Raw genomic sequence first — 13,356 nt, 5'->3', positions numbered from 1 at the left:
GTGGCTCAAACAGACCCTAATTTAAAGTAAGACCCTCACTAAGTGTTTCAGAGTTGGGCGGGTAGCATGCATGCTTGGCTGTGATTGGTTCCTCTAACACTATTTATTAATCTCCCTCTACAGTATTCACCTACAGTTCCTAGACATTATTCCATATTGCAGCCTTCTACAAAGTCAATAAGGAGCTGCATGACAGTAGTGTGATGGGACAGACTTCACAACAAAAGAGAATTTATTTTTATTTGGATGTTAGGCAGCCATAAAGATTCAGTTATGGACTGGACTGGGTGGCATAAAGCAGCTAAAAAATGGACTCACCTTCTCTGACAATTTCAATAACGTCATCAGCATTGAAACTGAGCTCATCCGTGTCCTGGGCGTCATAAGCATATAGCGCCTTGCACTGGGGCATCTGAGGCTTGGGTTTGGGAGCAGGCTTGGGTCTCCCACCACCAGGAGGAGGCCGGTTGGTCATCTGCCTCTGAATGCTAAGAGGTAGAGGAGACGGAGAGAGAGGGGAGACTGTGAGGAAGGAGAGGAACAACCCAATAAATACACAGGCGCGTGCAGATCTAGAGCCCAAAGTGACCCCCAGCGGCAGGGCAGTGACGATGAACTCTGATCGGACCGCGGGAGGCATTTGCTAATGTGATTTGTTAGATGGTCTCTTGTTGTTTAGTATAATTAACACCAAGTCATCCTGCTGGGAGTCAGGAGTTTGAAATGCACGCTTTGTAGCTCCTTTTCATTGTGTCAGTCAGTAAAGTGCGCACTGATGTCACACTTGGAGGTCTGTTTTGTTTCGTTTATCATCCCTTTATGAGAAGCCTCATGTGCACATGGTGACATTTTAATAAACAAAAGACACACATACAGTGCTGCTCTTCTCTGTTGTGTAAAATTGTCAAACAAATAAAGGGAGGATCAGCAGTTTTTACAATTTGCAAATAATTGCATTTGTTTTCCTGATTTGTCTAAATGTTGTCCGCATACGTTCCAAATCCTCATTATTAAAGTAATGATCTGATAATGAGCGGACACGAGCACAAAAGAAGCCAAATGAGCAGCACTTGTATGTCATTTGTTCCCACGTCTTTGCCTGCTGTTAATGTTTTTAGAAGCAATTATGGCGGCACAGTCTAAGAAGGCAGTGTATTATTTCAAATGATCCAGCACAATGAAAGAAGTCATTCCTGTGTGCCCAACACTAGGATACCATTATGCTGGTTTAAACATTTCTCAGAAAAGTTAATCCCACACCAAGGAGTGTTTTTAACCAGAGAATGAAGGCAGAAACAAGGTGCTGAATTATTAAACAATATCAGCAATAAAAGGCAGGAACTGGCTGGAACAACCACTGGTGGCCACAAAGGGAACCCCAGTCTGCTTCACAATGCATTTAGCCACTTGCACGTCTCATTGTTCCTTCGAATTACCAAACCAATTCAGAGCCAGCGCCTTTCAGAGCCCCCATGGGCAGTTACAAGAAGCATAAAAGAGGACTAAAGCTCTAAGATAAGAAGCGGAACGGCACAGAATGAAATTCAAGCACAGACAGAACCTTCACCCGGCACAAGTAGTCATTGGCACTCACGTTCTTTGCTTTGGTGTTGGCTGCCCAGCTCGGATGCTACAAAGGAACAAATGTAAGCAAAATAATTTCAGTTTACAATCCTGACTGACAAAAGAACCTGTCTGTGCTAAACAGGCCCTTGTCAAATACATTACAATCTGGTGCAAGATTGGGACATTAACTACTAAGTAAACTACTAAACGTTTTTAGCTTGGAGGGGCGTTCCCCATCTATAGTTCCTTTATGCTGTATGTACCGAGTATGAAGGCAAAACGTATCTTCTAGTTACTGACGACCTTTAGGACATTTTTTTGTCAGAGGTTTCTTTATTCTCTTTGAAGAGTCAGAGTGCACATTCATTTTTTTGCACTTGTGCCTTCATTTGAATTATTTTCTAACATACTGTACATTTTCTGATCAGCTTTGAGATTGTATTCACTTGAAATCCAACGGTTTCTCACTCATCACCCGTTTTACAAAATTGAATTTTAAGCTTGTGTTGCGTTCATATTTAATGTATGACATCCTTCAGGAGTTTTGTTTTACAAACTTCCTTCTCAGCACAGAATAAACAAAGACTCGGACCTTTTTTATTCTGCGTGACCCTTCCTGTCCTGCATGTTGTACAAGGCTGGTTTCACCAGATTAGGGGTGTGTGAGGGCAATGTGGAGGAAATCATTTAACTCAAACTTTGATTATTCTCCCCGTTGGTCAACTTCCAATTACACTAGGGGTGCCCAACTCCAGTCCTGGAGGGCCGCAGTGGCTGCTCGTTTTCATTCTAACCCTTTTCTTAATTAGTGACCTGTTTCTGCTAATTAAACTTCTTTTGAATTAATTTTAATTGACTTGTTTTTTAAGATTTGTTCCTCTGAATTGCTTCATTTCTTTCCTTAAATGGCACCCAAACAAGAGTGAAATGTGAAGTGAGTGAGCGAGCCAAGAGAAGACCAGCTAAGTCAGGGCCTCGGACTCCAACCAATTTCACTCCAACCAGTTGCTTAATGAGGCGCCGAGTCTTGTCGTTAATTAAACTCGTTCTTTAACTCCATGGCTTGTTGCTGCTCTCGTTATAGTTGTGCTTGAAAGTTTTTGAACCCTTTAGCATTTTCTATATTTCTGCATAAATACGACCTAAAACATCATCAGATTTTCACTCAAGTCCTAAAAGTAGATAAAGAGAAACCAGTTAAACAAATGAGACAAAAATATTATACTTGGTCATTTATTTATTAAGGAAAATGATCAAATATTACATATTTGTGAGTGGCAAAAGTATGTGAACCTCACAGATTAGCAGTTAGTTTGAAGGTGAAATTCGAGTCAGGTGTTTTCAATCAATGGGATGCCAATCAGGTGTGAGTGGGCACTCTGTGTTATTTAAAGAACAGGATCTATCAAAGTCTGCTCTTCACAACACGTGTGTGGAAGTGTATCATGGCACAAACAAAGGAGATTTCTGAGGACCTCAGAAAGAGTTGTTGATGCTCATCAGGCTAGAAAAGGTTACAAAACCATCTCTAAAGAGTTTGGACTTCACCAATCCACAGTCAGACAGATTGTGTACAAATGGAGGAAATTCAAGACCACTGTTACCCTCCCCAGGAGTGGTCGACCAACAAAGATCACTCCAAGAGCAAGGTCTGTAGTAGTTGGCGAGGTCACAAAGGACCCCAGGGTAACTTCTAAGCAACTGAAGGCCTCTCTCACATTGGCTAATGTTCATGTTCATGAGTCCACCATCAGGAGACCACTGAACAACAATGGTATGCATGGCAGGGCTGCAAGGAGAAAGCCACTGCTCTCCAAAAAAAACATTGCTGCTCGTCTGCAGTTTGCTAAAGATCACGTGGACAAACCAGGCGGCTATTGGAAGAATGTTTTGTGGACGGATGAGACCAAAATAGAACTTGTTGGTTTAAATGAAAAGAGTTATGTTTGGAGAAAGGACAACACTGCACTCCAGCATAAGAACCTTATCCCATCTGTGAAACGTGGTGGTGGTCGTATCATGGTTTGGGCCTGTTTAGCTGCATCTGGGCCAGGATGGCTTGCCTTCATTGATGGAACAATGAATTCTGAATTATATCAGAGAATTGTAAAGGTAAATGTCAGGACATCTGTCCATGAACTGAATCTCAAGAGAAGGTGGGTCATGCAGCAAGACAACGACCCTAAACACACAAGTCGTTCTACCAAAGAATGGTTAAAGAAGAATAAAGTTAATGTTTTGGAATGGCCAAGTCAAAGTCCTGACCTTAATCCAATCGAAATGTCGTAGAAGTACCTGAAGCGAGCAGTTAATGTGAGGAAACCCACCAACATCCCAGAGTTGAAGCTGTTCTGTACAGAAGAATGGAAAAGGAACGGAACATCCAAGCCGGAGTGCAGGAATGATCAAAAGTTACCGGAAACGTTTAGTTGCAGTTATTGCTGCAAAGGGGGGTCACACCAGATACTGAAAGCAAAGGTTCACATACTTTTGCCACTCACAAATATGTAATATTTGATCATTTTCCTTAATAAATAAATGACCAAGTATAATATTTTTGTCTCATTTGTTTAACTGGTTTCATTTTATCTACTTTTAGGACTTGAGTGAAAATCTGATGATGTTTTAGGTCATATTTATGTAGGAATATAGAAAATTCTAAAGGGTTCACAAACCTTCAAGCGCAACTGTAGCAGACATTTCTGAAGTTGTGGATTTTCTCTTTTCTAAGAGCAGATCAGCATTCCTGAGACCTCCATCTTTCTTTATTTTCAGATATTGTGTGATGGTGACAGTTTGCTGGTCCTGTTTTTCGGCTCATTTTGTATCTCATTATTGTTTGGCTGCTAATTAAGGAAAAAAAAAAAACAATTGAGGGGGCCGAGTCTTCAAGAGCAAGTCAATGAAAATCAAAAACAGGTCACTAAATGAGAAAAGGGTTAAAATGAAAAGCTGCAGCCACTGCGGCCCTCCAGGACTGGAGCAGCATTACGGTATACATGCAAGTGGTTCTGAAGTTCAGTCCTTGAGACCCCCGGAGGCAGGTTTACATCCAAGCCAATATCTTCTTTTAATTGGACTCCTAAGTTAGTTAGGCAAACTGTAACTTCTCAGAAATTATAAACTGCTTTATACCACAATTTTATTGAACGAAGCAGACATTTGTCTGTTAGTTACTTAACAATTCATTTTTCACTTTTAAACATTTTGTTCTTTTTAGTTTTTTGGTATAATATGGTTATTTATGACCCCACTTACTAATAATAGCACAAGTGGGTAACATTAAAACAGCTCTCTTTAAGCATCAGAGTTGTCGGTACGAATGTCTGCCATGAGTTAAGCATCTAAAACAGGGGTTTCATGGATTTCCTCCTACAGTTCAGAGAGATGCTGTCAAGATTACCTGCACGCTACAAATACCCCACTGTGTGTTTCAGAGGGCAGAACGTAAGCAAGCAGGGTCTCTGAAAGTGTGCTACACCACGATACGGAGAACTGACGGCAGGTTTGCACTTGTAACCGGTGCTGCCATGACACCTTCTAGGTCCTTACTATTGTCATCTGTGGTGAGGCACGGAGAGACATTTGGCAAAAAAGTATCAAAACTGGAGAGACATTTGGCAAAAAAGTATCAAAACTGGAGAGACATTTGGCAAAAAAGTATCAAAACTAGTCGCATGACCACAAAACTAAAGGGACACCTTTAATCAGCAGACATTTACACAGTTGTCTGTCCAATTGAAACGGACCATTTAATATCATGGTGCTGCGGTGGGCTGGCGCCCTGCCCGGGGTTTGTTTCCTGCCTTGTGCCCTATGTTGGCTGGGATTGGCTCCAGCAGAACCCCGTGGCCCTGTGTTAGGATGTAGTGGGAAGGAGGATGGATGGAATATCATGGCGAGTGGAAGATTAACACAAAATATGGGCTCAATACGTACCACTGCTTTGTTTTAGAAATACAAGAACAAAGCAAAAACAATATACTTTTAAAGTTGAGAATATTACAAGGCTTATGTAAGCGAATATAGTTGTGCATTCATTTTGGTGAGTAATGACTATATGAACTACACAAAGTGAAACTCTTCATTGATGTATAGTATAGTTTTTAAACGTACAATAAATAGTTTAATTGGTGTCCACTGTATATTTTCTTTCTTTGGTTTTTATTGTTGTACTTATGGCTCTGTAGCTGCCACAGGAAATACCTACTCATGGCACAGAAACTGAGGGAAAAAACCCACATACTTGTTTTTCGTGGCTGTTTTATGTTACACAACATTTTTTATTATAATTATTATAAGCTATTTTTACCAGGGCCACTTACTGACCGCAGTGTTTACTGATACAGTGGTCTCAAGAGCAACACTAAATGATAAAGAGATGGACCAGCATGCCTTTCTCTTTACATGTATTTCTTTCAAGTGATGATTAGAGCTGCTACTCCACAGTCACGTCAGGCTCGAGAGCACTGGAGACTCTAAAGTGGCCGTGTGTGTGTTAATACAGTTCCTTGCGATGGACCGACACACTTTCTAGACTTCGTTCCTACTTTGCCTCCAGTGCTGCTAATATCGACTAACCTCCTTTAACAGGGTTAAGACTTGATAATGGCTAGATAAGATGTAAAATAATAATAAAGAAATAATACGAAATTACAAACATCCATCCATCCATTATCCAACACGCCATATCCTAACTACAGGGTCACGGGGTCTGTCGGAGCCAATCCCAGCCAACACAGAGTGCAAGGCAGGAAACTGGGCTGCAGGCTTCTGCTCTAATCCATGTCTTAATTTAATGTCAGTCTTAGGGTTTACGGAGTGTACTGCCGAATCAGACAGCTTGTCCCAGCTCTGCCTGCTGTTGCAGAAATGAAAAATAATAATAATGCGACTTTTACTTCTCTTTGAAACTGAAGATGATGCTTCTGCTGTCACCTCTTTTATTTTTATTAGTTTGTCAGCTTTTTGCTTCATGTTAATTCACTTTTCAAGAATTTTAAGTTTGCTACTGGTCTTTCTCATCAAAAACGAATAAAAACAACGCGGGACACGACTGGTTATAAACTCACTAGGTACCCATGCATGTATGGTGGTCATTTAGCAGCTGCTTGAAACACACTAATTCTAAACAACTAGAACAGAAAGTTCAGCAATTGAGGGACTCTAAATCCTCCACACTCCTCATTCTTTGCAGATCTTTTCCTAGAGGAGTAAAATGTATGTTGGAATGTACTGTATTGCCGACACAGTAGAATAAGACGGGTAACAAGGGGCAAACTATCTAATTAAAGAGTCAAATTAAGAAATGCAGCCCTGCAGAGATGAGCCCAATAACCTGTGAATCAATGCAACACATCAAATACTACAAGCTACCATAAACACAGACTCTGAGATCACCTATGAGCCTGTATACACGCTGCAAGCAGTCAATTAGGAAGGCAGCAACAGTACCTTATATGTGCTATCCACAAAATAAACCAGTATGTTACATGAGTGCATTACCTGTATTTCTTATTTCACATGTGGTGTCATTGAAGGGCAAAAAACTGAAAGGATTTTCAAAAAGAGAGTCAAGAACAATTAATAATACTGACATTAAAGGAATACGAGGTGTGGCAGAAAAGTAATGAGACTGGCAACACTGCGCTGTTGTCCTTGATAGAGCACGTGTATCAGTACCCTCCCATAGCTCAGTGCGAGTTTCAACTCCTTCCGTTAACTACGTGATTTTTGTGACTGCTATTAGCGAAGTTGTGTTTTTGGTTGTGCGTCACGCAAAATGGAACAGCGGAATTTGGAGCAACGTTGTGCCATTAAATTTTGTGTTAAGCTTGGAGAATTTTTATAAAGACGTCCTTGAAAGGCTCAGAAAAAGGGTCATTCATGTGAGACCAGACATTGCAGACAAATGGATGCTCCATCATGACAACGCCCCATGTCACACTGCCCTCTCCATAACAGAATTTTTGACCTCAAAAGGCATTCCTGTGGTTCCCCAGCCCCCTTATTCACCTGACCTCAGTCCGTGTGACTTTTTCCTAAACTGAAAAATGTCCTCAAAGGACGTCATTTCGGGACTTTAGAAAACATCCAAAAGAGTGTAACGGACATGCTGAAGACCATACCGGTTGAAGACTTCCAGCGCTGCTACCAACAGTGGGAACAACGTCTCCATCGGTGTGTAGCTGCCCAAGGGAACTACTTTGAAGGGGAGAACATTAATGTTTGGGGAAAAAAAAAACCAAAAAAAACTTTGGTGAATATAAAATCAGTCTCATTACTTTTCTGCCACACCTCGTACTTCTTATACCTGTGGATTAGGGACAGCAGAAAATTAAAGACGTCTTTCTCTCCTTTTCATAGAAGCAGTTGTGTAAACATTTTGCAGAGTGACTTAAGTGTGAAGTAAACTAAAATCCATAAACGCCGCTGAGTTCTTTTAAACTCTCGTTTTAGTAAACTGGAGACAGGCCGCGTTTAGCCCTCCACACAGTCAGATTTTTTGTTCCTTGTCAATACTGTTATACCGTATGTATACCTTACCAGGGTTTATCGTACTAGTTTAGCCATGAACGAACAGAAGTGCGGGAAAATGTAACTCCAACAGAAAATGAAAAATTACTTTATAATAATTTGAAATTGACCTTTTAAAAACAGAGCAGGTTACCATATTGTCATCTTTAAGCGAATTTTAAGCAATATTCTTTTTTCATAAACAATGTTAAGATTAATGTTTCCAGATCACAAAGTATGACTGACAAAAGGCTATTTGTTTACTGCGATAATGATGTGTGTGTAGAGTCTGGAGGTGCTGATGAACTGAAGAATTTAAACACAGAGAGGTGGTCATTGTAACCAACATGAAAAGATGGCATACTGGAAAATAAAGCTGATAACAAACAGCTGTGCACACGCAGAATTTCTACAGAGAGTAACGGATAGGAGTAAAGCTTCAATAAATGTGAATTCCGGTCACCAAAGGAGACTTGGGCACACTGATGATGTCACAACTGTTACATTATGATGCATGTTATGCTCTATAGCCTAATATACATGAACTGCACCAGCAGGCAGTGGACGTCTAGTGTTTAACAAGTCAAGGGTCCACTAATGTTAAAGTATGTAGTGAAGAATCTTACCTCACTGCTTCTAAATAAGCATCTGTCTAAGTACCGTGGCTATAGTCTACATATTGTACATTGAACTGCTCTACTGGAGCTGGGCAAAATTCACTAACCCCAAAAAATGTAAACTACTTATCAGATTACTTAGCAGTAACTTTAAAAACAAAAAGAAATCAAATTATGGGCTGATCAACTGAGGTGTAAATTAGGTGGGTGAATGGGCTTAATTTCCCATTCAAATGAATAATCAAAACTGTCCAGCCCAGCCCATAAGACAGTAAGCTGGATTTACCTTCCAGCTCAGAGGTCCTGAAAAGTGAGCTGTACCCTAATCGCCAAAGACATTTTAAAACGTACCCTGCAGCTCCTTGATCTGGCACCCTTAGAAAGTCCAAATTAGGCTGCAGCCGTTGGTTCCTCTCCTTGCTAATGCTATGAGACGGAGGAAGTGAAGGTCTTTCCATTTTGCTGCCAGTTCCTTTTGGCTGGGCCTGGAGATAGCCTGGAGCAGGGCGATGGTGAACGCTGTTGTGGACACTGTTGTGAGAGGTCTTTAGCATTCCATTCTGATGAGATCCTTCAGTGTTAAAAGAAACCCTGATTAGCACACGTCACGAAAGACATTTACGTTATAGGATGTGAAAACACCAAAATCTCCAATTGATTGTTTAAGAAAAAAAAAAAAAAGAGCGTGCCAGGTATTAGAAAAAATGAACTAAGGCATCATGAGCAGTCAAGTGAATATTTTCAGCTGATGCTGGTAGGTGTGTTACTAGTCAGTTTCATCATGGCCTCATTAACTACTTAATTCTTTACATTATCATAAAAGCGGTAAAAAAAAGACAACAAGCCAACATATTTATCTTGATCATCCAGAGAGCAGTGCACACATTTGCCATATCATACTCCGTAGTTACATACTTCATAGCAACAAATAAAGGAACTCCCTGATGAACATCCCACATACTCGTGTGGCTCGTAGCTAAAAGCATGCAACACATACGTTTGCCTACATGGGTTTTGTCAAGCGAGGTTGTATTTAATAATTCACATGTTGAGAGCGCATATTAAGTAACTGTTTATTCAAGGTGTTTACACAAAAATATCACTTTGTAATACTCTGCTGATGCTAAAAGAAATATCAGTGTTTTTATTGCTGTGCTTGTGTAGTTCTCTTGCTCCCCAAGATGCACAGCTTTCAGAAGCTAGCTTTATCAAAAAAATCTGAAATTAAAATGTTACTTCAATATCAGTTTTTGCACTATGATAAGAATTGTATTGGGCAATCTGTCAAAGTATTTAGAGAAGTAAATTGTCAGCCTCTTTCACAAGTTTTACCTTTAGTATATATTGATGAGACATTGCAACCAATGAAGGATGAAAAAGCATGCAGAGAAATATTTAGAGGTCGTGAATGCTAGCATACGTGATGTGAAAACGATGGCAGTCTTCAGGGACATGTCTGCTTTCTTCAGCATTTTCATAGTTTATGATACTGACATGTTTTCATTGGATATGAAGCTCTTTAGACCTGACAATTGTCCAAACAAGCTGGAAGTAGAAACTCAGGCAATAAGTGCCAGATTGTCAAGTTTCATTAGAGCAAGTCTCATTATTTGATTGGTTTAACTACAGTAATTAACTAGCCAGCCAGGCCCAAAGTAAATCTTTTTTTCTAAAAGTTAGGTTATTTCTGCCATAGCAGCTTTCAAACAAAAATTAACAAAAACAACACACTTCTCATAGTCTCTGTATTTCTTCATTGCTGCCATCTGTTTTGTTTAAATATATGTATGTATAGTACCTGCTTGATTTATCACACTGGCAAAGAAATAGAAATCATTTTGCACACTAAAAACTTACATTTCTTATGACATTGTTACTAGTGAACAATAAAATGTGTGTTTCTCTCCTAGCGGCATTTATCAGTCAACTGAAGGTGCAATTTGTTAACACTGTTTACAATTAGGGCGGCACGGTGGCGCAGTGGTAGCGCTGCTGCCTCGCAGTTAGGAGACCCGGGTTCACTTCCTGGGTCCTCCCTGCATGGAGTTTGCATGTTCTCCCCGTGTCTGCGTGGGTCTCCTCCGGGCGCTCCGGTTTCCTCCCACAATCCAAAGACATGCAGGTTAGGTGGATTGGCGATTCTAAATTGGCCCTGGTGTGTGCTTGGTGTGTGGGTGTGTTTGTGTGTGTCCTGCGGTGGGTTGGCACCCTGCCCAGGATTGGTTCCTGCCTTGTGCCCTGTGTTGGCTGGGATTGGCTCCAGCAGACCCCCGTGACCCTGTATTCGGATTCAGCGGGTTAGGAAATGGATGGATGGCTGGCTGTTTACAATTATGATAACTAGACAGATGAGATTTCCATATTGCCACCCCCTGACAGAATTTGAAAGTGTTGATATTGGCTGAATATCATGCACTGCTTTATCACTCCTCCTTATTCACTTCATTTACTCAAGCATGTTTACTTCTGACCGCGAGGTAAGCAGATTTGCACTCCCTCTCAGAATAAACCAAGACAACAGAAAGCCACCTGCTTGCTGCGCTGTGACATACAGTTTTGGTTACTCATAGCAAGAAACAAATAGATTATGGACAAAGGAGTCTTTATGGCCTGAAAAGGAAAATCTATCGCTGTACCTGGAGGTGCAGGAGCTGCCCTGACTGGAAAACTTGGTTGCTGTCTTGAAATTGCTCCACTCTGTACAAAGTTCTTCTTACTGGGACCTAAAAAGTAAGGAATACCGTCAGTCTTATCCAAAAGCATTCAGTGCATTAGAATTTTTGCAATAAGAGTGAAACTTGTTCTGTACATCGTGCTTTACACACATGATAAACTGTCAATAGTTTCACTGCAACTGATCACTGAACAGGGTTTAGGAACTCCTAAAATCATCACTTGACTCAGAAGAGAAGAATTGGAATGAACACTGAAGCTGTGGCTGCTTCCTATACACACGCACACATTATACATATATTTGGAGCTTGGCCTGGACACAGACAGGTAGACACGTTCATGTCACCCAATACACGTTTACTTAACATATTTAAAGTCACAAGTGCACACAAACCCCCAAAGTCCTGGCCAACACACACTGATGCCTTTCTTCAGGCCGCCTCCATGTCTCGTCTCTTAGACCTTGTCCTCTCTCCTCTCTCAACTCCAGCCATCGAATGGAGGGAGGCAGCCCCTTCTTTATATACACGCCCGGATGTGCTCCAGGTGCTTCCCGACACTCTTCCGCCGGTACTCTCCTGTGTGGCGGAAGTGCCGGCTGCACACCCGAAAGCACTCCAGGTGTCCCTGGTCCTCTTCCCCCCCAGTGCTTCCGGGTGTGGTGGAAGTGTTGAGATCCAGGGCTCCAAAGGCACCGAGCGCCCCCTGGCGGTGACTAAGGGCCCCTACAGGGTTGAGCTTCAAAGCTCTGTACCCGTGGTCCCCAAAGCAACCAGGGTGGTCACCCCCTCGTGGTCTGAAGGAGGTGCAAGCCCTCCTCCGGTCTTCCTGGGCGTCCTGGCTGGGCAGCAGCCCCAGCCACTCGCCACAATATATTATTAACACAACATAAATAGATTATATATATGTATATAGCAGTGTACTGGGCTCATAAAGAGAAGTGAGCTTAATTATAATACATTGAAGTGAACATGGGGTAGCTATTGAGGCTTTTCACATAGCTGTATGAAATGCAAACAAGGACTCCATTGTTATGACATGACCTGTACAGACAGCAGACAAAGCAGACCTAAATTCCATCAGTCATAGCCACATCTTCTCAGAAGTCTGTGTGTACAAGTAAGATCTGCAGACTACATGTTGTTATATTTCTTTGGTCAGGTTTCTCGTACAAGCTAAACCACAAGTTCACTAATTGGCTTATGCATGTACGTAATGGAACACTTTCACTACATGATAGTTCTATAAATGGCAGTTTTCAGTGCATGCCTGTAGCATGCAGCTTTGCTGATTTGACCTGCAATATAGATAACCATTTTAAAGCACCATTTTCTAGATACCACCAATAGTTCTATGGTTTGTAAAATATGCAGTCAAAATGCACTTGGCTCAGCACTTACGAGAGTTTTTGGGCAACCCTGGGCCAATGCTGACTTGCAATGTTTTGCTAGAGGGTTTCAGTATCGCCATGTCCCCTTGTCCTTGTAAAAACTGGACCTGGCGAGAACCACCAGCACTCCATGGTCCCCAGTTCTCTTTCTTTAATTTCAAATCAAGACTGCAAAACAAAGAAGACAAAATGAGCATTACAAAATTAGCAAACAAAGATGACATCCTAGAATGGAACAAATAAAGATCAATATAGATTAATTACTCATATAATTTGGATATTTACTATCAAAATGGCTCTAGGTTACCACAAAACAAAACCGGCCAGCACTAGTTCAACAAGAATAATCATCATACGACGACTGTGTAATAGAAGCAAAGTTCTAATTTCCTTGTTTATTATGTACTTTTTGTAAGGCCTCAGGATAATGGTAGCAATCTACCAGTATATTGGATTATAAAAACTGCTGACTACTGAGAGTGAACTGGTGTTTTGCCCAACAATGGCAATCAAAAAGGATGTCGGTGTCTGTCTTAACTAGTCGCTCCAAAACCTCATACACTCATATTATATATTGTGTGCAAATCTAGATTT

The 13,356-nt window shown here is 41.1% G+C and overlaps 1 protein-coding gene across 2 annotated transcripts in view; it reads right to left on the bottom strand.

Moving 5' to 3' along the window:
* Positions 1-13,356, bottom strand: part of myo1ea (myosin IEa) — a 139,968-nt gene that overhangs the window by 2,318 nt on the left and 124,294 nt on the right. Inside the window, exons 24-28 of one of the 2 annotated variants that reach the window (XM_039773727.1) lie at positions 12,773-12,930; positions 11,336-11,422; positions 9,051-9,270; positions 1,595-1,630; positions 319-488 (exon numbers count right to left, since the gene is read on the bottom strand). In XM_039773727.1, coding sequence (XP_039629661.1) covers positions 319-488; positions 1,595-1,630; positions 9,051-9,270; positions 11,336-11,422; positions 12,773-12,930 — 671 coding nt within the window. The remainder of the gene's footprint in view (positions 1-318; positions 489-1,594; positions 1,631-9,050; positions 9,271-11,335; positions 11,423-12,772; positions 12,931-13,356) is intronic. The other variant, XM_039773729.1, reaches the window with a different exon arrangement.

Source organism: Polypterus senegalus, chromosome 12 (genome assembly GCF_016835505.1).
Source record: "Polypterus senegalus isolate Bchr_013 chromosome 12, ASM1683550v1, whole genome shotgun sequence".
In the NCBI taxonomy this organism is placed as follows: domain Eukaryota; kingdom Metazoa; phylum Chordata; class Cladistia; order Polypteriformes; family Polypteridae; genus Polypterus; species Polypterus senegalus.
The sequence above is the reverse complement of the archived record's forward strand: the minus strand, read 5'-3'. Positions and strand labels throughout refer to the sequence as shown.